Source organism: Pelobates fuscus, chromosome 4 (assembly GCF_036172605.1).
Source record: "Pelobates fuscus isolate aPelFus1 chromosome 4, aPelFus1.pri, whole genome shotgun sequence".
Lineage (NCBI taxonomy): Eukaryota > Metazoa > Chordata > Amphibia > Anura > Pelobatidae > Pelobates > Pelobates fuscus.
Window position 1 is genome coordinate 110,577,311 of NC_086320.1, and position 24,925 is coordinate 110,602,235.

The 24,925-nt window shown below is 39.1% G+C and overlaps 1 protein-coding gene across 1 annotated transcript; it reads right to left on the reverse strand.

The window, feature by feature from the left end:
• Positions 1-16,486: 16,486 nt before the first annotated feature.
• LOC134609360 (histamine H3 receptor-like) lies at positions 16,487-24,085 on the reverse strand. Its single transcript, XM_063453035.1, has 3 exons — positions 23,842-24,085; positions 22,031-22,197; positions 16,487-17,257 (listed from the first exon to the last, which is right to left on the reverse strand). The coding sequence occupies exons 1-3, from the start codon at positions 24,083-24,085 to the stop codon at positions 16,487-16,489; spliced, it is 1,182 nt and encodes a 393-aa protein (XP_063309105.1).
• Between the last annotated feature and the right edge of the window lie 840 nt (positions 24,086-24,925).

The following is a 24,925-nucleotide window of genomic DNA, read 5'->3' on the forward strand; positions in this document are numbered from 1 at the left end:
TACACATGCCTTTCGGCCACTTATATGCACTATATTTTAATATAGTAAAGGGTATGGTCCTATAATACATTCCATACTATTACATGCGCTGTACACTATGTTTTATTTTTTTAATATAATTATGTAAGACCCCACTCGCCCACTCGCCCATTGGTTAGGCCCAGGAGAACCCCCACGGAGTAGACTCTGTTGCAGTAGGTCCACCAGTCTTTATTATTAGAATTAGGGCCATCACTCTTCACCCATGGAAGGGGGCAAGGGACGGCACTGGGTCCTTCCTTTTTATTATTAATATGAGGGCCCCCAACAACCCCCATTGGTCCCCCACTTGTTGCCAAGGTGTGGGAGCTGAGGGAAGGCACTAAGCCTTCCCCCAATAATAACAGAGCAGTCTCCAAACAACTATGTCACCCCATATATTCCACAGAAGGAGCCTTTTCTAGTGACTAAGCAATAGCTGCCCAAGCACTAGTTTTAAAATGTTAGTAGATATGACCCCAACTATTGTATTGCAGGTAGAGGCATATAGAGAGAAAATACCCCAATTAAAGAAATAAAGAAAATACCTCCATGGTTTTTTTATTTATGTATTTATTTATTTTTACTTTTTTAATGCAGCAGTTGTCTAGCAAGTGCTGGCCAGCCACCACTTAGCTCTTGCGCCATTTTTTTACTATTTGTCTGTTGACTTCTAGCACTGCCAAAGGACAAATATTTTATATATATATATTTTCTAATCCGGGCCCAGAGTTGAAGCCTCCAGGCTCAGATATGCAACATTCTGTGCATATTTCAGCAATCCAGCGACATAAGGTCAGGCTGAAATCTGAACAACAAACATGAATTGCTAAATCTACACATTGTTGAATTCCATGAACAATGACCGGAATTTATAGTGCTAATAGTCCTGGATGCAGCTGGATGTTTTTGCCCCATCCAGTACAGGGCATTTGTACTTTAGGGAATAGCCCTGTTAGAGGCATCTTATTGGGCACCTGAAAAAATGTGGATAGCTTAGTTTCCAGTGATGGACAAGATGTCTTCTGAGTCACATGGCTTAGATCTCCTGTCCAAACAAGAAGTAAAAAAGACGATTGCCAGTTAGGGGGCAGCCACAAAATCTTGATTTTACTCATAAAATCAAGTCAAGTAATCAATAAAGGAGGGTAAATGGGAGCAATTCAATTCAGGATTTTTCTAGACACTTGTGTTTCAGCTGTTGAGAGACAATTCTATGTTATTTAACCCTTGCAGTACATGTGTTAGAGTGTGAGATAGCCTGGGTCATTGATTGTTGTGTGAGACTAGCATTAGCTTTCTGATGTTTCTAGTTGCAAGTGCTGCCAGGAGCAGCTGGAAAACTTTTGATTGGTAGATAGGAGATTGGCACTTACGTTGGCTGGCATGCTGTTATTCATACTAGTATGAGATTATTTTACGAATAGACAGGTGTTAAAAGTTTTTGCTTACTATGTTAGAAAAAAAATAATTTGCATAGCTTGGGTCATTGATTCTAGTGTGAAACTATCTTACAAGTATACAGTTGTAGAAAGTTGTTATTTTATTATGAACAGCGAGGATCCTATGTTATTATTTTGTTTCTGAATGTGTGCAGTCCACTGCGCAGTCCAGTGCGTGCTGTACAATGTTCGAAGACCTTGCAGTATTTATCAAATAAAATAATGTTCCAGCAGTGAATCCACCAATCACTAATACATTTTTCAACACAAACACCTATTTTTGCTGAATAGATTTGGGTACAGGATTATTCATTTACCATTCCTAATTTATTATAATAAGAAAGAGGGGCCCACCATCATCAAAGTCTCATACTACTCCCAAGCCAAAATTGAGGGAGGGTATGGGAATCCGCCATCAGCCGTACTGCCATGACTTCTTACACTTTGGCTGTGAATGCTGCTGACACCTTTGTCACAACTGCCTCCACCATAATCACCACCAGTATTAGTAGTATTCAGCGTCAGGATATTGTGGTAAGGAGTATGCCCTTTGCATACAATATAACTAATATAAATCACCTTGGAGGCAATTGTTTTTTTCCCATCCTTATCTAGCAGTAACAACTTGTGCTGCTATATCCACTGAAACTGCAGCTCCTACTACCAAAGTTAGTTCAAGCATTATACCTTCTTTGTGCCACCGCAAAAAAGGGAGCATGCAGCAGAGGGGTCATTAGATCCAATCTTTAGTAAATACTTACAGTGTAGAACCTATTAACTAATAACTAAGTGTCCCCAATATATGTTGGTGGCGATCAGGCCAGAACTGGCCATCGGGCAAACCAGGCAAATGACAGGTGGGCCGCGATGGTCATAGGCCAAGGCACACAGGGTTGATCAAAGGATCTCCACTGATGGTCCATTCAGGGCAGCACCAGCCCTAAAAGAGCCTAGCCTCCTCCCCTGGTCCTTCATGCAGCCAGACAGCCACCCTTTGTCTTCTCGCAAGCTCCAAAATTATCGGAGTGCTACCATAGAAATCTGCAGAAATGCTCGGAACCCCTATCCTATCCCCTAAACACGCACTACACCCCCCACTCTAACATACATAAATTCTATAGACCCCATAAACACAGACTACACCTCTTGCACTCACACACTACACACTCTTAATCCCCTATAAACATACACTACACCACTGCACTCACACACACTAAACCCACTTTATACCACCTATAAACATACACATTACACCCCCTGCACTGACACACACTTTATAAACACTCTGCACACTACTCTATATCCATACACATTATACCCCTATACACTACTCCCCTATGCACACACAGTATACCCTTGTACACACAATTTACAAAATATGCACACACTACACCCCTATACACACAACACTCCCTATGTGCACACTACACTTAATATACACACATTAAACCCCTATACACAAACTACACCCCCTATAAACACATGCACATTAAACCTCAAATACACACATTACTCTACCAATACATAGTTATACACTGCAATCCCTATAGATACAATGTAACCCTCTGCTTGGAGGCACACACATACACACACACACAGTAGAGCCCTTACATGCAAACACCACACTCCCTAGATGCACACACTCTACAGGTCCTATAAACACGCACACTATAGAGCCCAATAAAACACACACTCTCCATTGGAATAAAACAGAGAAATCCTGGACTGTTGGTGGTCCACGAGGACAGTTGGGGACAACTGCTCTAGAGCATCACACTAACATACAATTTTTATGGGGTACATGCTTGTCGTTGGTGATGACATAACATTTTGGCTGCTCTGCCTTTAGCTGCCCGAGCTGATTATATTTCCCAATCCGACCATGTTGGTGGTGTTGGTGGTGGCGGTGATGAATACAGTGTTTTACACATTTACCTCTGGCCCAGGAGCTACTAAACTATGAGTATGATGAGCAAGCAGAATTAGAAGAAGAGAGTGTTGAGAGGACAAACAGCAGCTCAGACATTTTTATGGCAGCTGGTGTTCTCTCGCCTCTTGCAGCTTGTCCAGCATGTCCAATATTTCTTCAAACCTGGCTAGTTCTATAAGCCTTTGACGTTTTACACATTCAGAAGAAGTCCATTTTAAGAACTTAAAAAGCAGCATCTTTCTCAAAGCACACTTTTCCCACAGGTATGAGCTCAATCCTATAATTGTGATTAAACTGAGCTTAAGTTAAATCAACAGCTAACTGTTAAGCATTTTTGGTATGAAATCTCTGGATTTGGTAATTTAGGAATAAGTCTTCGTCATTCTAAATTGAATTACAATACAAAAGTTCTGGAAATGGCTTCTACATTTTAGTTTTATTTTTGTTAAATAAATCATAATGCGGTGTAATATGTCTTGTGTTGTTGTTCATCTGAGATTGTATTTACCTAATTTGAAGACTTGCTAAGTATCAAATGATTATTATTGTGTCCGTATATGTAAATCCATAAAATTCAAAGAGATTTTTCTCATGACTATATATATATCGTAATGACGTCACATGGGCGGTCCTAACACACTTCCGGGTTCGGTGTAGGGATTCACAACGAGATTGATTGGTAAGTTCACTTACTTTTATGCATATATAGAGATTATTGTGTTAGCTACAGTAACCTTGAAAAAGACCTGCAGAGGTCGAAACGTTGGTTTGGTTTGTACCTGCATTGAATAAAACTACACATTTTTTCACAAAGACCTGAGTGTGCATCCTACATTCTCTATTTTTGTCTATATTTGGAACGCATCGTGGTTTGCACCCAGGCAGGTATCCTATTATACAATAAGGAGAGTGCCAAGCTATTTGTATTTTGTATATATTTTGGGTGAGCGTTACACCCTCTTGTGCACCCCATTTTCTTCAGTTTTAGTATACTATTTTTTAAGTATTGGTTCTGCCACTTTTTCAAGTTGTTTTTCATGATGGAAGATTTTATGGCCAGATCTGGAGCACTTGCGGACACAGCAGAAACGCTAAGTATTACTGAGGAACAAGCCACAGCTGTATTATGGCCACGCACCGCTAAGGAGCTTTCTCATACTAACACTGCCAAGGAGCTATATAATGATTTGCTTAAACTTAAACGACGAGAGATTGATTTAGACCTCCATGGAGTGTTTATCTCTGACTACTACAGAGCAAAACGAATACCCAGAGGCTTTAGAGTTCGCAATGCCCCTACTATCGGTAGACAAAACCCGGATTTTTGCAGACGCTGGATGCAAATAGCCAATAAATGCTCTCTTGATTGGATGGTAATAGTAGTGGAGGAAGTGGGGAAAGAGTTAATTCAAGTCAAAAAAAGCATCCAAGAATTTGAAGTCAGTAATGTTACTACTTTACAAGCACCCTCCACACATGACACCATGATTAAACTTCAAGATGACATTCAAAAATATCAAAACGTCTAATAAGATTTAAGAAACAAAAATTTAACAAAGTAAATCACGATTATACACATCACCAAGTGTACAGGTGGCTAAGCGGCGGCGATACTAATAGCAGGAATCCTCTACCAAGATATAGACAGCGCATTATGAAACCACGGTTCCAAACCATTGATATCAGCTCAGGTGAGTCTGCTTCTGATGCTGAGACAGTGGAAGGAACATCCAAATCTCAAACTATTCCTTTTTTAGAGAGAGAACCTATATCCAAAGAACCTCCAGATATGCCCAAGGTCAGACGAGATACAAGAAGAAAAGACCTCTCAGGCGAGGAAAGAAGGGTAACTCGATATACCAACACTTCAGGGAAACCTCCAATTCAGAGAACACGTCCGTAGTGTTCAATTTATCTGAAAAAAATCTCACTGAAGATCATCTCTTTGTTCTGAATAAAGGACTTACATTTATACCCAGTAGAAAACCGGATGCCTTTGCCATGGAAATTGAATTATACAAATTAAATCGTATTCTAAATTGTGATGAATTTAGAAAAATTGAAAGCAACTATCGCCCCAATCCATTTCCTTCAAGGGATAAAAAGGATATTAAGTCTAGCAATATTGCCATTAAGTCGTTTATACAAACAGTTCAAAAAGATACGCATAGGATCATTAAAATACCTCCTCACTCCAGACATAATCTCACGATTAAAGAAAAAGATGCTCTCAAAGACCTTCAGCAAGACCCGACGATCGTTATTCGCCCTGCGGATAAAGGGGGCGCTATAGTCATCCAATCATACCAACAATACAGAAAAGAGATTATGAGGCAATTACAAGATGACAAAACATACAAAAAATTAACATTTGATCCAGTTAAGCAGTTTCAACAACGTATCAACTCTCTCATTGAAATGGGTCTCCAAGCAAATTATATTGATTCCAGTATGGCCAAATATTTGAAAGTGGATTTTCCAATCCACCCGGTATTGTATACCATACCAAAAATCCATAAATCCCTACAAGAACCTCCTGGAAGACCTATAGTGTCGGCTAAGGGTGGACTCCTCGAGCCCATAGCCAAATTTGTGGATTTTCACATACAAAATTGTGTGAAGGAAATACCAACGTGTCTTAGAGACACTCCAGATCTATTACAACAATTAACAGAGTTAAATATTGCAACTGATACAGAATTCATTTTTGCTACACTGGATGTCCAAAATCTCTATACGGTCATACCAATAACAGAGGGTATTGCTGCAGTACGGGAAACTCTTCTTAATACCAAGATGTACCAAGGACCACCTATTGAATATTTGCTGGAATGGTTAGTAGTGGCATTAACTTGTAACTATTTTAAATTTGAGAATACCTTCTATGTGCAAACGTTCGGGACAGCGATGGGAGCGGCCATGGCACCTTCATACGCCAATATATTTATGGCCTGGTTTGAGCGACATCATATTTTTTCTAAATATTCCACTAAAATACTGAAGTACTTCAGATTTGTGGATGATATTCTGTTACTTTGGCAAGGCACCACAGAAGAACTTATTGAAATGGTAACTACTGTCAATAATTTGGATACCCCAATCAAACTTACGTCCACAATTGATGTTAATACTATCCAATTTTTGGATGTGTCATTATTTAAAACTGGCAAAGGCATTGGGTATACTCTTTTCCGTAAGGAAACGGATCGAAATACTTTGCTTTTGGCTAGCAGTTTTCATCCTAAGCACCTTATTGAATCACTTCCCATTTCACAGTTCATTCGAGTACTAAGGTACAACAGTGACCCTGAACAAATGAATGAACAACTACAACAAATGCGCCAAAGATTTTTAGCTAGAGGTTACTCATCTGAAGTATTAACCCTAGCAGAAATTAAGGCGAAAGAAAAGATTCAGAAAAAGACAGAAATAACTATTGAACGGCCAAAAGAACGTATATTTCTTCCACTGACTTTCCACACTAACACCTTGCAAATTAAAGATACCATATACAAACACTGAGATATACTAAAAGCCGATAAATATCTGTCACCAATTTTTCAAAACTCGCCTGTCATCAGTTATAAACGAAACAAAAGTTTGAGGGACATATTAGTCCGTAACGATCCAGTACATTGCTATCAACAAGCCAAGGCGATTAAGAAAAAAGGTTGCTACAGATGCACAGGATGTGTAACCTGTAGCCATATGGTATCTGGTACCTCCTTTGCCCATCCACAAACTGGACAGCGTATTTCTATTCAACATTATATCACCTGCACCACAGATCATGTCATATACATGATCACATGCCCTTGTGGGCTATCATACGTGGGCAAGACGGATTTAACCCTTCGTGATAGAATAAGAGGTCATCGTTCGGGAATAACCACAGCCTTTAGAGATCAACACTCCGAAAAACCAGTTGCCAAACATTATTTGGCTCTACAACATCGATTGCCTACATTGAGGTTTACTGCAATTGACCATGTCCCACCTCTACACCGAGGCGGAGACAGATCTAAAGTGTTGCTGCAGAGTGAGGCATATTGGATCCACCGTCTGGAGACGGCATCCCCTAAAGGCCTTAATAAACATGTTACGTACTCGATGTTTCTTTAATTTGCAGCAGCTTAAAATTGTTCTCTATTCATAATAATATATAATCCACATAGGGATCATATGTTTAATATGCATTTATTTACTTTGTTGAATTATTTACTTTGTTGAATCGTTTAGAATATTCTGATTAATTGAACAAGATCCCTTGTAGTTAAGGTTATAACCAAAGGCTCAGCGGATTATAAAGTTTATGTGCTTATACATATGGGTTTCTTAGGCTGGAATTGAGCATGATTGTTTTCTATTTTTTAGTTCTTTCAAAAAAAATTTTTAATTTTGTTCATTTTTTTCTCTCAAATTTTTTTTTATTTAGCGAATATTCCCTCTTTTTTATTGTTCAGCGCAGGATGTTTCTAAAACATGTAATATGCATTTTTCAGCTGCCATATAAGCATAAGGGATGAACAGTTCGAGGTAGCGAATTGTCCCTTCTATTTTAGGGTGGAGAATAATAATCAGTTGCCATGTAAGAATGGTTGAATTATTTGATTTAGTGAATAGTTCCCTGCACTTAAAATGTACACCTGGATGCCTTAGCACAGCTCAGGCAATTGAAAATGGCTTCTGCTGCTCAGCCAGGATGGCCCCTTATGATTATAGTTTTGTAAGCTTTCATTGTAGATCCCTGAATAGTTCTATTGTGGATCGTTTTTATCTTCTTGATTTTTGATTTGATTTTTTTTCCTATTTATGTAGAAAATTCATTTAGTGAATATGGCCTTTTTTTTCCTTTTTCTGTTTTTTGGTATTTTCTCTTGGCTTCATGTTTAAAGTAGTGTCCCATATAATATGTAGGATGGAGTTTTTTCCTGCTGTCACGCAAGACATCATATATATTACATATGTACTGATATTATATCATATTATATATGTACTGATATAATTGCAATATGATTTGTTTTTTATTGTGTGCAATTTAATATTCTTGAAATGCTTTAACATCTAGTATTAGGATGCCTTACATCACTTGTTACAGTCACTTAGTTGCTTTCACATTTTTCACTTATTTATGCACATTTTTTCACTTTCACAGTTGTAAGGGTGATATGGGCATTAAGTAGGCATCTCATTACTCTATGGAGTCATCATAGTTATTTAGTAGATTCCTTAAAAGGCTGTAGATATCTTCTGTCCTGTTGTCCTTTTAACACAACCTCGGACTCACATTTCCTCTTAGATACAGACTTAATGCATAGTGGATATGTTTCCATGGAAACCACTGAGTATTCCGCCGGACGTCATGACGTAATGACGTCACATGGGCGGTCCTAACACACTTCCGGGTTCGGTGTAGGGATTCACAACGAGATTGATTGGTAAGTTCACTTACTTTTATGCATATATAGAGATTATTGTGTTAGCTACAGTAACCTTGAAAAAGACCTGCAGAGGTCGAAACGTTGGTTTGGTTTGTACCTGGATTGAATAAAACTACACATTTTTCACAAAGACCTGAGTGTGCATCCTACATTCTCTATTTTTGTCTATATTTGGAACGCATCGTGGTTTGCACCCAGGCAGGTATCCTATTATACAATAAGGAGAGTGCCAAGCTATTTGTAATTTGTATTTTGTATATATATATATATATATATATATATATATATATATATATATATATATATATATATATATATATATATATATATACAAAATACAAATTACATGTAAGTATTATGTAAGTATTATGTATATATTTTGCAGTCCACTGAATGACCAATTTTCACACCCTTTTTGTTTACCCAAATAATTTTTTTCTGAATTATTTGCATGGAAAAAATTTGGACTAGCTGAACTTCTGCAAATTTGCAACTTCTGCAAATTTGGACTAGCTGAACTTGCTAATAAGCAGAGGCCTACCCAGGTGTTAAACATTCCTAGTGGGAGGTGATTTTAGGAGTATATAAGGGCTGTTGTCATTAGCTTGGCTAATAGAGCTTGGTTGCTTCTTCTAAGTGTTGCTTCTAAGTGTCTGTGGTTGGAGATATTCTGGAGAGTTTTACAGAAGCTTCAATTGTCTAAGAGTTGTGCTAAGAGTTTTCTTTTTTACTGTTACAGGTAAGATTCATCTGTAGGAAAAGGTTACTGATTGCACAAGGTTTGATTTCCTGTTGGTAATTCTAAGGCATTTGATTGGATTAGGTAGCTGCTTGCTATTGATTGCTGTGTAAATTAGCTATTGTTTGCTAATAAGCAGAGGCCTACCCAGGTGTTAAACATTCCTAGTGGGAGGTGATTTTAGGAGTATATAAGGGCTGTTGTCATTAGCTTGGCTAATAGAGCTTGGTTGCTTCTTCTAAGTGTTGCTTCTAAGTGTCTGTGGTTGGAGATATTCTGGAGAGTTTTACAGAAGCTTCAACTGTCTAAGAGTTGTGCTAAGAGTTTTCTTTTTTACTGTTACAGGTAAGATTCATCTGTAGGAAAAGGTTACTGATTGCACAAGGTTTGATTTCCTGTTGGTAATTCTAAGGCATTTGATTGGATTAGGTAGCTGCTTGCTATTGATTGCTGTGTAAATTAGCTATTGTTTGCTAATAAGCAGAGGCCTACCCAGGTGTTAAACATTCCTAGTGGGAGGTGATTTTAGGAGTATATAAGGGCTGTTGTCATTAGCTTGGCTAATAGAGCTTGGTTGCTTCTTCTAAGTGTTGCTTCTAAGTGTCTGTGGTTGGAGATATTCTGGAGAGTTTTACAGAAGCTTCAACTGTCTAAGAGTTGTGCTAAGAGTTTCTTTTTTACTGTTACAGGTAAGATTCATCTGTAGGAAAAGGTTACTGATTGCACAAGGTTTGATTTCCTGTTGGTAATTATAAGGCATTTGATTGGATTAGGTAGCTACTTGCTATTGATTGCTGTGTAAATTAGCTATTGTTTGCTAATAAGCAGAGGCCTACCCAGGTGTTAAACATTCCTAGTGGGAGGTGATTTTAGGAGTATATAAGGGCTGTTGTCATTAGCTTGGCTAATAGAGCTTGGTTGCTTCTTCTAAGTGTTGCTTCTAAGTGTCTGTGGTTGGAGATATTCTGGAGAGTGTTGCTTCTAAGTGTCTGTGGTTGGAGATATTCTGGAGAGTGTTGCTTCTAAGTGTCTGTGGTTGGAGATATTCTGGAGAGTGTTGCTTCTAAGTGTCTGTGGTTGGAGATATTCTGGAGAGTGTTGCTTCTAAGTGTCTGTGGTTGGAGATATTCTGGAGAGTGTTGCTTCTAAGTGTCTGTGGTTGGAGATATTCTGGAGAGTGTTGCTTCTAAGTGTCTGTGGTTGGAGATATTCTGGAGATAAACTGGAGGTAATCTGAGGTATTCAGGAGGATAAATAAAAAGTTAAGATTCGTTTGATTTAAATAATTGATCTCATTGGAATGGAAAACTTAGTTCAGTGTAATAGTTGCTATGCATTTGTTTCGTGTTCCACTTTTTGGAGGTTTAGTTGTTGTCTAATCTGTAGACAGTTCTCTATCTTGCGGCAGGAGATTGTATTTTTGAAGTCTGAGATTTGTAAATTATCTGGTAAACAAACTCAGGCTGGAACTGCTGCAAAGCCACTGCCACAGAGACATACTAGGAATGGCAGATGGATTACTGTAGGATCTGGTAGACTTAGAGTTGTGGATAAAAGGCATATTGCACAGTCTGTTGTTCTACATAATTCATTTTCTGCACTTTCAGAGTGTAATGGTGTCATGGAGACAGGCACTGAGGCTAGTGGTGTTGTGCAGAGAGGCACTGATGCTAGTGGTGTTGTGCAGAGAGGCACTGATGCTAGTGGTGTTGTGCAGAGAGGCACTGAGGCTAGTGGTGTTGTGCAGAGAGGCACTGAGGCTAGTGGTGTTGTGCAGAGAGGCACTGAGGCTAGTGGTGTTGTGCAGAGAGGCACTGAGGCTAGTGGTGTTGTGCAGAGAGGCACTGAGGCTAGTGGTGTTGTGCAGAGAGGCACTGAGGCTAGTGGTGTTGTGCAGAGAGGCACTGAGGCTAGTGGTGTTGTGCAGAGAGGCACTGAGGCTAGTGGTGTTGTGCAGAGAGGCACTGAGGCTAGTGGTGTTGTGCAGAGAGGCACTGAGGCTAGTGGTGTTGTGCAGAGAGGCACTGAGGCTAGTGGTGTTGTGCAGAGAGGCACTGAGGCTAGTGGTGTTGTGCAGATAGGCACTGAGGCTAGTGGTGTTGTGCAGAGAGGCACTGAGGCTAGTGGTGTTGTGCAGAGAGGCACTGAGGCTAGTGGTGTTGTGCAGAGAGGCACTGAGGCTAGTGGTGTTGTGCAGAGAGGCACTGAGGCTAGTGGTGTTGTGCAGAGAGGCACTGAGGCTAGTGGTGTTGTGCAGAGAGGCACTGAGGCTAGTGGTGTTGTGCAGAGAGGCACTGAGGCTAGTGGTGTTGTGGAGAGAGGCACTGAGGCTAGAGGTGTTGTGGAGAGAGGCACTGAGGCTAGAGGTGTTGTGGAGAGAGGCACTGAGGCTAGTGCTGTTGTGGAGAGAGGCATTGAGGCCAGTGGTGTTGTGCAGAGAGGCTTGAAGACTATGATGAGGCCTAATAGAAAGCAGTTGTTGTTGGGGGATTCCATCATAAGAGGTGTGGAGATGGACAATGGTGGTCTTGTGAGGTGTCTTCCCGGAGCTACTGCTCACAGAGACAGGAAACGTATCTGTAATATTGTTAAGCAAGCAAAGCAGGAAGGGGAATTGGATGTACTTGTCCATTTAGGGACAAATGACTTGGCTTGCAATGAGGTTTCAGAGGTTAAGGAAGTTTTTAGTGTTTTTGCCAATGATATACGGCAGGTTGCTTCCACACTGTCATTCTCTGAAGTTCTGCCTGTGCATAACACTCAGAATGACAGGCGGATGCGTATTAGGGACTTTAACTTGTGGCTTGGTGAATGGTGTCGGGAGCAAGGATTTGGCTTTATTGCTCATGGTAGCTCTGTTTGGAATGGAAATAAACTGTACAAAAAAGATGGTTTGCATCTTTCTCAAAAGGGAACAAATGTTCTCAGTGAGCAGTTCAGAGGTTCTGCTAAGATGTATTTAAACTAGGAGGGGGGGGCAAAAGGGTGATAAAACATCAATCCATTTGTCCCCCAAAACAAGGACAGAAGGTGCCTGTAGCAAGTGTGTTAAAAAATGATAAGCTTAGAGTCATGTCTACAAATGCTCGCAGTTTAGGGAATAAGATCCATGAACTTGTGGCAATAATGGCAACTGATAGTGTAGATTTAGTCGCTGTTACTGAGACATGGTATAATGAAAAAATGACTGGGACATAGCAATACCAGGGTACTCTTTATATAGAAAAGACAGGGAAGGCAAGAAAGGGGGAGGGGTGGCCCTGTATGTGAAGGATAGCATAAAATCTAGCCTAATAAAGGTTAGTGAGATGAACATAGAGTCCATTTGGGTTACGTTAGAATTTGGTAATCACACAGTAGTTCGTGTAGGTGTGATTTATAGGCCCCCATGACAAATTGAAGAGTTAGATAATCTACTAGTTGAAGAAATAGCTAAAATGACAATGAAGGGGGAAGTTATCATCATGGGTGACTTTAATCTTCCTGATGTGAATTGGAAAACAAAAATAGCTACTTGTGCCAGAAGCACACATATTCTAAACTCCCTACTGGGATTGTCTCTAAAACAAGTCGTTGAGGAGCCAACTCGTAAAGAGGCCATACTAGATTTAGTGTTAACAAATGGAGATTTGGTATCAGATATTACTGTAGGTGAAAGTTTAGGATCCAGTGATCATCAGTCAGTGTGGTTTAATATAAGAACAGTGACTGAGTCACACCACACAAAAACAAAAGTTTTAGACTTTAGAAAAAAAGACTTTTCTAAAATTAGAATATGTGTAAAGGAGTCATTATCAGACTGGAGCAACTTAAATGGAGTCCAAAATAAATGGGATTATTTAAAAGCTGCACTACTGAAGGCAACAGAAAATTGCATTAGGCTTGTCAGTAAAAGCAAAAAATTCAAGAAACCACTGTGGTACTCCGCAGATGTGGCCAAAATAGTAAAAAACAAAAAGTTAGCATTTAGTAATTATAAAAAACCCAGAGTGAGGAAGACAGAATGACCTATAAGATTAGGCAGAAAGAGGCTAAGCAAGTTATAAGAGCTTCCAAATCACACACAGAAGAGAAAATAGCACAGTCAGTAAAAAAGGGGGACAAAACTTTTTTTAGATACATAAATGAGAAAGGAAAAGTAAAACAAGGATTAGTTAGATTAAAAACAAAAGAAGGAAGGTATGTAGATGAGGATAAAGGTCTAGCTGACTGCCTCAATGAATATTTTTGTTCGGTATTTACAGCTGAAAATGAAGGAAAGGGACCTCTGTTAAAAAAAAAGGATAAATGAGTCATTTATTACATGTGAGTTTACAGAGGAAGAGGTTCTATTTCAACTGTCAAAAGTAAAGACAAATAAGTCAATGGGACCTGATGGAATACACCCAAAGCTATTAAAAGAGCTTAGTGGTGTACTAGCAAAACCATTAACATATTTATTTAACCAATCATTGTTAACAGGAGTAGTCCCAGAAGATTGGAAGTTAGCGAATGTTGTGCCCATTCACAAGAAAGGTAATAAGGAGGAGTCGGGCAACTATAGGCCAGTAAGCCTTACTTCAGTAGTGGGGAAAGTGATGGAAACCATGTTAAAGGATAGGATTGTTGAACATCTAAAAAACACATGGATTTCAAGATCAGAGACAACATGGGTTTACTTCAGGGAGATCATGCCAAACTAATCTTATTGATTTTTTTGATTGGGTAACTAAAATTATAGATCAGGGTGGTGCAGTAGACATTGCTTACCTAGATTTCAGTAAGGCTTTTGACACTGTTGCACATAGAAGGCTTATCAATAAACTGCAATCTTTGAGTTTGGATTCCAATATTGTTGAATGGGTAAGGCAGTGGCTGAGTGACAGGCAACAGAGGGTTGTAGTCGATGGAGTATATTCGAAGCTTGGGCTTGTCACCAGTGGGGTACCTCAGGGATCTGTACTTGGACCCATTCTCTTTAATATTTTTATTAGTGATATTGCAGAAGGTCTTGATGGTAAGGTGTGTCTTTTTGCGGATGATACTAAGATATGTAACAGGGTTGATGTTCCAGGAGGGATAAGCCAAATGGCAAATGATTTAGGTAAACTAGAAAAATGGTCAGAGTTGTGGCAACTGACATTTAATGTGGATAAGTGCAAGATAATGCATCTTGGACGTAAAAACCCAAGGGCAGAGTACAGAATATTTGATAGAGTCCTAACCTCAACATCTGAGGAAAGGGATTTAGGGGTGATTATTTCTGAGGACTTAAAGGTAGGCAGACAATGTAATAGAGAAGCAGGAAATGCTAGCAGAATGCTTGGTTGTATAGGGAGAGGTATTAGCAGTAGAAAGAGGGAAGTGCTCATGCCATTGTACAGAACACTGGTGAGACCTCACTTGGAGTACTGTACACAGTACTGGAGACCATATCTGCAGAAGGATATTGATACCTTAGAGAGAGTTCAAAGAAGGGCTACTAAACTGGTTCATGGATTGCAGGATAAAACTTACCAGGAAAGGTTAAAGGATCTTAACATGTATAGCTTGGAGGAAAGACGAGACAGGGGGGATATGATAGAAACATTTAAATACATAAAGGGAATCAACACAGTAAAGGAGGAGACTATATTTAAAAGAAGAAAAACTACCACAACCAGAGGACATAGATTTAAATTAGAGGGACAAAGGTTTAAAAATAATATCAGGAAGTATTACTTTACTGAGAGGGTAGTGGATGCATGTAATAGCCTTCCAGCTGAAGTGGTAGAGGTTAACACAGTAAAGGAGTTTAAGCATGCGTGGGATAGGCATAAGGCTATCCTAACTATAAGATAATGCCAGGGACTAATGAAAATATTTAGAAAACTGGGCAGACTAGATGGGCCGAATGGTTCTTATCTGCCGTCACATTCTATGTTTCTATGTTTCTATTCAGTCAACCAAACAACATTTTTTTTTCAGGAGAATTGATTCAGCTGAACCATATTTTTCATCCATGTACAAGTCTACTGATACTGTACTGATAATTGCAAGCACTTTAAAGTTGTGAACATGTGGGTGCACCTCAAAACCATCAGGTGTCCCACATCATTGAATAATTTTGGTTAGTGTGCGTTTGCCACCAGGTGACAAAGATAAATCACTCTTGTATGGCAAATGTCACCTTGGGAAATGTCAGGATAGTTCACAGCAACATGCACGCTAAGGCTGCCAGCTGGGTTTCTGAGATACTACAGGTACCTAGACATCATTGTATTATTGTTGTGGGCCATTATTTAATTATTTTGGATTACCTTTTCAAATGATAAACTTGTAGAACAATTTTTAAAGTGATTTTCCTGCAGAAGTCCCCATTAAAGTCTATAAGAATTTTTGTAGATTAATCATTTGAAAAATTGTTATCATCTGTTATCATTTAAAAAGTGTATCCAAAAAAATGTAATTGAGGCATCAATTCAGCATCTAGAACTAGCTGGATTTCTGGTATTTTAATATACTGCTGTCTAGATTTTTTTTTAGACTGATACCATATACATATATATTGCAGTGATAAAAACTGAAACGTAATGTTTGCAATGCTTCCTGCAATGGGATTGCAAATATTAAAGTTTATGGCTGGTAAGTAAGAAATACTTTACAAAAATCTTTTAACAAGCAAATATAACTCTTAAGACAGAAAAGGTATTATTATTATAAACAGTGGCAGCCGTGTTTAGAAGAGATGGTAATGAGTATGGTAAAATAATTACATAAATGCCTTGTATATTTAGACACAAGTATATGTATGATATAAATGTTATTGTACATTGCAAATGTTGGTGATCTTCTTAATTCTAAACACATGTTTTATGTTCTGGATCATCACAAAGTTCTAATGATTTCCAAATCCATTACCTTTAGCCCACAGCATACTCGCTGTATTATACTTCTTCTATTTTCTAATTACGTGTTTTAGGTACATTTGGAACATCATGGTGAAAGCATTTCTAAAACTTTTATGACATAAAGGATAGAGGATAGGATTAATCGCAGAATTTGAATATAACAGCCAGATTGTGATGTCATACCAGTACGATTCTATACAATATCCATTACAGGCTTTACCTATAATTATCAAAAATGTGTATGGAGCCCAACAAGCAGCATAAACACAAACTAGAATTAAAAGAGATTTGGCAATTTTCTTGTCCCGAGAAAGCTCAATGATTTGAATATCTCTTGTACTCAGTCTGCTATTGGTTGGAGAGGAGGATTTTCTCTGACAGAGAAAATATTGTCTTAAAATACTTTTGATTCTTTTCTTTACAGGAACTCGAACTTCCTCGTTCTGTTGTAATTGTGGAGCAAAATGAACTGTGTTAGTTGCTATAATGTACAGAGTTTTCTGATTCTCTTTGAGAGAATGTGAAATACAAGAGTGTCTCTTCTTCTTGCTGCGCTTCTTTATATTCCAGTAAATACTCAAATTAAAAAATGAAATGCTGATTAGAGGAAAAGCAAAATCAAAAATGGAGGTTCCAAAATGAAAATACCAGATGTTCAAAAAGTTAACAAGACATGTAGTATCAGGGAAGTTATTGCCTTCAAAGATTCTGTCACCAAACAGTATGGTTGGACCATAGAGACTGAATGAGAGTATCCAGACAGTGACCATTTTAAGTACAGTCTGACTGTGTCTGTTTTGTTGAGAGCGATATAGAACCTACAAAGGAGAAGAAAAAAATCTAGGTATGAATATTTCACAATCACCATCGGCCCTCATTATATGAGGTGCCAAGAAAGTTAATGATATGCAATCTTATATAAAAATATAGATATGTCACATTTAGTGGGCCAGTCCTGATGTTGGTCCCCTTTCTCAAGGTGGTATTCTTTATTTCCAATTCTTTGAAGACTAGGGACAAGTCCCAGAAACATGCTTGCTATGAGATAACTCAAGATACTATGGCCATGCAAGAGGGTAATAATCAGCATGTCCTGCTTGGACAGATTTTGGTGGTTGGCCATCAGGCCTGCTAGTCAGTCTGAGACCTATGGCCTTAGAATGACACTCCCTCATTTGTCACATGCGCATCAATGGTCATCATAATTCCCTCCACCCGAATCCCACTTTTTCTTGATTAAATACCTTCCAGTACTGACAGGAATATATTAATGTTCACTAAAGAGTCATTTAAATAGTCTCTCACACTCAAAATGTAGACACAAAGCACCAAAATCAAATGTCTGACTGGTTTGTGTTATAATCTGTATGTCATTGAGGTATTTACATTTTGTATCCAACATTTGTAGTATGGGGATTTAGTCACAGCGTATAGCCATATCGGTTTTAATGAAGCAAATTTAAGGGATGGCCTTCTTTTGCAGTGGTACATATGCAGTAGTGGACTTAAACATTAATACGTTAATATGCCTTGACTGGGGATTTCCATACATTGCATAATAGAGAAGTGATTTTAAACAGCCTAGACATATGTGAAACCATTTGTGTTTACCATCCACAGTCAGCAAACCTCCATAAAGCTAGTATTTATCATTCATTCTACAGTGACCAAAAGGGACCCAGGCCACACTAACATAGGACAGTGCCAGACATAGCTCCAAATCTAGCTCCAAATCTTCACACATGATGTGCATACACACCATCACCATAGGCACTGCAACACACCTAGGTACAAATAAATCCAACTATGAGAAGAAAAATACAAACACATATATAAACTAATAAGTAGTCATCTACACAGCTATGACACAGAAGCAAACCATAAATCAAACATTCCCACAAACACTACATGGTGCATATCTGCAAATGCACAGCTATGAAACAGACACATACAATGTATTTCTTTTAGTCCTCCCTTCCCTTATCTTCCTATCAGCATAGAGTTTTAGATTGGGCAGATCAAACTAACAGGCATTTGATAGGGAATACATAACTGCCAAAAACTGGTTGTATTCAGGTTTCTTGTCACTGTCAGATCCATGCATGTGTTTGCTCGTTACACATGACCAGTACAGGTGTTAATGCTTGGATGGCAGCTTTTCCAGTCCAGGCAATGATGGGGAAAAAGGAAGCCAGACTGGTATCTGAATACTGCCTTTTATAAACTACAGGAACAACATCACTATCAGCCTGGCAAAGAGAGATACTAAGATTCAGTCCATGTTAAAACCCTGTAGGTGGCTGCACTGACTATCTTCTGAAAAATCTGTCTCTGTGCAACAGTGTAAAAAAAATATCAAAATTGCTTCCAAGGGTAAAAAATACCTGGAGGCATTAAGGGTAATGGGGTAAACTCCTAAAGAAAGTATACACATAACCTCTACAAATGTTAAATTGTTAAAGTGACAAAAAAGACACCATGACCATTTCATCTCATTGAATTTAGTCACCTTCCACTGTCGTTTCATTCAGTGTTAACCCATTTTTTTTTAGCAGTTTAAAACTAAATAAGGGTCTATGCCACCCACAGCCCTGCCCAGCTTTTACTGGAGGTATGGCTAAGGCAGAGATGACATAGGTCCTTGATAAATTCATACCAGCAATGAGCACTGTGATAGGCTGAAAGCTCTCTACCACCAGCTAATCACAGCCGACCATTGCTGCTTAGGCTAATGCTTCTCGATCAGCCCAAGCAGCATAGTGGGGATAAACTATTGTGGACATTTTGTTTAAAATACTAAAAACAGTTTAACACTAAGTGGAACGACAGGTGCCAGGGAACTTCAGACACTACATTGTTCCTTTAGGGCAGGGGTCCTCAAACTTTTTAAACAGGGGGCCAGTTCACGGTTCCTCAGACACTGTTGGGGGCCGGACAATAAACAATATGAATGAATTCCTACGCACACTGCACACACAAGCATAAGGACATAAATATACACACACATACTGATATACATACATACATACATACATAAACAGATAGACACAGACATACACATACATAGATACATTCACATACATACATATTGAAATACATACAGACACACATACACCTATATACAGATACATACACACAGACAGACACACATATATACACACTGACACACACACATACATACATACAGACATGCATGCATACATACATATGGACATACTGACACACATACATACAGACATACTGACACACATATATACGTACGTACAGACACACATACATACATACAGACACACATACATACGTACATACAGACACACATACATACGTAGATACAGACACACATACATACAGACATACATACAGACATACTGACATACATACAGACATACTGACACACATACATGCATACAGACACACATACATACTGACATACTGACACACACACATACGTACATACAGACACATACATACAGACATACATACTGACACACACATACATACATACTGACATACTGACATACATACACGCATATATGCATACATACATAGATACATACAAACACCCATACATACTGACATACATACTGACATACACACACATGCATACTGACATACATACATACATACTGACACACACACATGCATACATACATACTGACACACACACACATACATAGATACATACTGACACACACACAAATACATACATACTGACACACACACACAAATACAGCTAATTTTGCTTACCTTTTTTGCAGGTGGAAGGCTGTGGCTGATGGGAGTTGGCTTGGCTCCCGTGGCCTGGCTTTCTTCCCTCCTGCGCGGGGCGGAGGGAAGTCCCCCCTCCCCTCCCTGTGTCCTTCTTATTCCCCCACCCCATGTCCTTCTTATTTCCCCCTCCCTTCTTATGTTATTCCACTACCCCATGTCCTTCTTAGTCCCCCCTCCCCCTGTCCTTCTTACTCCCCCTCCTTCTTACTCCCCCCTCCCTGTGTCCTTCTTATTCCCCCACCCCATGTCCTTCTTATTTCCCCCTCCCTTCTTATGTTATTCCACTACCCCATGTCCTTCTTAGTCCCCCCTCCCCCTGTCCTTCTTACTCCCCCTCCTTCTTACTCCCCCCTCCCTGTGTCCTTCTTATTCCCCCACCCCATGTCCTTCTTACTCCCCCCCTTCTTATGTTATTCCACTACCCCATGTCCTTCTTAGTCCCCCCTCCCCATGTCCTTCTTACTCCCCCTCCTTCTTACTCCCCCTCCCTGTGTCCTTCTTATTCCCTCCCCGTGTGCTTCTTACTCCCCCTCCCTTCTTATTCCACTACCCCATGTCCTTCTTAGTCCCCCCTCCCCCTCCCCGTGTCCTTCTTATTCCCCCACCCCATGTCCTTCTTACTCCCCCCTCCCTTCTTATGTTATTCCACTACCCCATGTCCTTCTTAGTCCCCCCTCCCCCTGTCCTTCTTACTCCCCCCTCCCTGTGTCCTTCTTATTCCCCCACCCCATGTCCTTCTTACGTCCCCCCCTCCCTTCTTATTCCACTACCCAATGTCCTTCTTAGTCCCCCTCCCCATGTCCTTCTTACTCCCCCCTCCCTGTGTCCTTCTTATTCCCCCACCCCATGTCCTTCTTACGTCCCCCCCTCCCTTCTTATTCCACTACCCCATGTCCTTCTTAGTCCCCCCTCCCCCTCCCTGTGTCCTTCTTATTCCCCCACCCCATGGCCTCCTTACTCCCCCCTCCCTTCTTATGTTATTCCACTACCCCATGTCCTCCTTAGTCCCCCCCCCCCTGTCCTTCTTACTCCCCCCTCCCTGTGTCCTTCTTATTCCCCCACCCCATGTCCTTCTTACTTCCCCCTCCCTTCTTATTCCACTACCCCATGTCCTTCTTAGTCCCCCATCCCCGTGTCCTTCTTACTTCCCCCTCCCCCTCCCTGTGTCCTACTTACTCTCACCCTCCCTGTTTTTTTTTTTTTTTACTCCGACCCTACCCTACCTTAGGTAATTCAGTCCTCCTCCCTTCCCTGGACCCTGTAGCGTGGCCGAGCTCCTCGCTCTCTACCTCCAGTCCTGGCTGTCACTCAGTGCGGCCGGGGACCGCATGGTACAGGTCAGGAGATTCAGACAGTTTCCTGTTCCCGGCCGCGGCCGGACTAAAAGGAAGTGAGCACTCAGTGTACACTTCATGTCAGTCCGGCCGGGAACAGGAAACTGAATCCCCTGTTCCTGTACCGCGCGGTACCCGGCCGGACTGAGTGACAGGCAGGAGGTAGAGGAGGAGAGGTAACCAGGAGTGCTGCAGCCGCCTGAGGCTCTCTATAGAGCGCTCAGGCGACTGCAGCCTTAAAGGAAGCAAAACAAGCACCGGCTCTGCTTGGGGCCCCGGGCCTGCTCGGGCCCCAAGCAATTGCTTGTTTTGCCTGTCTGGTAGCGACGGGCCTGATCATGACTATTATTAACATCAGGTGAGCATGGATCTCTATTTTAGAATTAGACTCCTAAAGATCAGACATGTATATCACAGGCCATCAACACTCCATAAGAAGGATATAAATGACCTAAATGAGTGTCTAAAAATGCAGATGTTACTTACTGCCTTGGTTACAGAAAGAAACCTGTCATAGCTGATAAGGACAACATTAAATGCTGATGCCGTACACAGTGTATAATCAATTGTTAACCAGAGTTTGCAGGCAGTTCTTCCTGGCATCCACTTCCCAGTGAGCATATATGGTAAAAATAAAGGTGTGGAGAAAGCCCCTGGAAAAGCAATAATAAACCTTAAAACATCAATTAAATTCTTCTCAAACAACAACAGCCAAGGACCATAGTTACTGTGTATTATCAGACAAAAAGAGCAATAAATCTTTAAAAAAGTAATTGTAAAGGTTAACTTTACATACGTATATATCATTGCATTCTAGCATTTGGTTTCTGTGCCATTGTGGATAAATGTTCTTTACTTACTGCTTAATTGTAAGAGGATCCTTTTATTGGACTATCTGAGTATTTTGAAACAAGAAGCTTGAGATTAAGCTAAATAATGGGGCTACTCAGACAGGGCATGTCAATCATATGAGATTAATGAGAAAACAATGAAACAGAGAAATACATATATTGCACTAATATTGGGCAGAAATAGCAATCAAGAAGCATAGTAACTAGTAAAACATACAAATAAAAAAATTCAATTAAAAAAATTCAAGATAGATAGATAGATGTGTATAATAGACATTGATAAACACTATATATATATATATGCAAACAAACATTTCTTGGAATTGATAGATGGGAGGTGTGTAAGTATGCATATATGTTTAATTCTGTTTTCATTTTCTCCATAAAAACAGCCTCTGCATATAATCTGTCCTGTTGCTTTAACTTCTATATTTCTTAATTAAATTGTGCAAATCCAAAATACGGCATATATGTATGTTAGATATGTCTGTCAAGCATATTCAAAATAGCAAACACAAAAAGAAACAAATAAGCTGCATTTACCTGAAAACCGCTGTGATGCAAATGTGTGATGTCAATTAAACAGCAGTGTTAGATGTGTTAGCTATTTAATATTATGAAAACAAAATATTGTATGACCCTTAACAGACTCTTTAATCAAACCTGAGGTTCTACTTTTAGACTGAGACTATTGCTAACAATGGCCTCGATTTAATATTGTTGGATAAACTTTCCAAACGATTTAATATTTTTAAATAAACTTTTGCAATAATTTAAAAAAATATATTAATATATCAAAAATATATCATATATCAGGCGAGTAAAGTGATGGCATTACGATTAGCTCGGTGAGTAAAGTGATAACTCTCCCATTTAAATGAAATTGTCACTGTCACTTATTGGTTTTGTTTTTATTTTTTTTAGTTTCTACAGTTTTGTTCCTCTTTTGATATATCGTGTGAAGTGCTTTATACAGCTTAGGTTATTCAAGTCAAGCTAACGAAACACTAAATGGAAATTGCCAGACATAAACCTCTTCACTATAATACACCACTTGTTATATAAAAACCACAGTGTGTTATGTGTAATGCTTCCTATCGCTACATTATGCCTTGTACTATTTGTATACCTGCTATGTCTCTCGATTCTGCCAAACGCATGGCCCATTGTGCAAAATAAAGAAATATACATACATACATATATATATATATATATATATATATATATTATATATATTTTTTGAAAATTATTTTTATAATATCAGGAAATTTTAAAAGCGTATCCAACAATCTAAAACCATTTAAAAACCAGATCTAAAATATTAAATTAAGGCCAATGGTTTTAGATTGGTTGAATTGGTTGAATTGAATTGAATTGTTGAATTGTAAGAAATCCTTATTTTTATCAGCAAATTTAACATAGCAGAGCATTATTTTAATAACTTACCAATGTAAAAATCACAAATAGCCAGATTCAGTAGGAAGAAGTTACTCTGAGTTCTGAGCCTCTTGTCTACAATGAATGCTAACATCACAAGAAAATTACCAGAAACCATAAAAAATATAAGCACGGAAATCACCACACTAATAAAGATCTGCATACCTTCGGAAAACCTGCTTTCCAAATTCACAGTGTCAATAGTTACAGAAAAATTGACTCCAGTCTGGTTCCTTATATAAAGATTTATCATAGTGAAAGTCAAATAAGGAGAAATAAAACCTCAAATTAGTTTTTAGAATTGACAAAGTTTGTGTGAGTGATCGGTTTTCAAAAAACGACTTTACATGATTAAATTTTTACCTGATCATTTAAAATTCTAGTATATTTTAGATTCAGTTTTTAAAATATCTAGCTTGTCTTCCATTTGTCATCACTTCCATTTTAATCTGTAAATCAGAAGTGGCACGTGCAAAAGTCATTGTCAGTCGATGAAGCTTTTATTTTCTCGGAGTCTAGGAGCTGAGTGGCAGCTCACAGCTGTTTTCCCAGTTGCAGTTAAGTCTCAGATTTTAATTATCTTTTTCCCTAGTGTCTCAGTAACCTCTAATCTTCACGTATTACATATAAGAAATTGATTTTTAAACATGCTTTCATTCCAAGTTCATTTAAGTAAAACAAAATCCCAAATTTTTAAATTTGAGGCGTTCAATTATTTTTTTACCATAGCTCTAAATATGTGTGTGTCCCCTTATGCACCTTGGGTGTACCTTCTTGGGAATATACTGGGAAGGTCAAATCAACTTTAATTTAGTGGGAAGCGTAGCTAGGGTGATCTGTTCTATTAACAGATATATTCAAGGTAATATTTAAGAATGCAGAAATTAAGTTTTTAAAGGAGCTTTTTTTTATAGTGGAGCCATTAATTAAATAATAAAGAAGGGGAGCAGCGTCCCACTTGTGCACCAGTGTGGGGCTCTACTTACATTTTAAAACAGGGATACATAGTGTTATTCAATATTTAAAAAAAAAAATGGAGGGACCCATTGCCTCCAAGATCCCACCTGTGGTCATTGAGTGGAGGCTATAATTA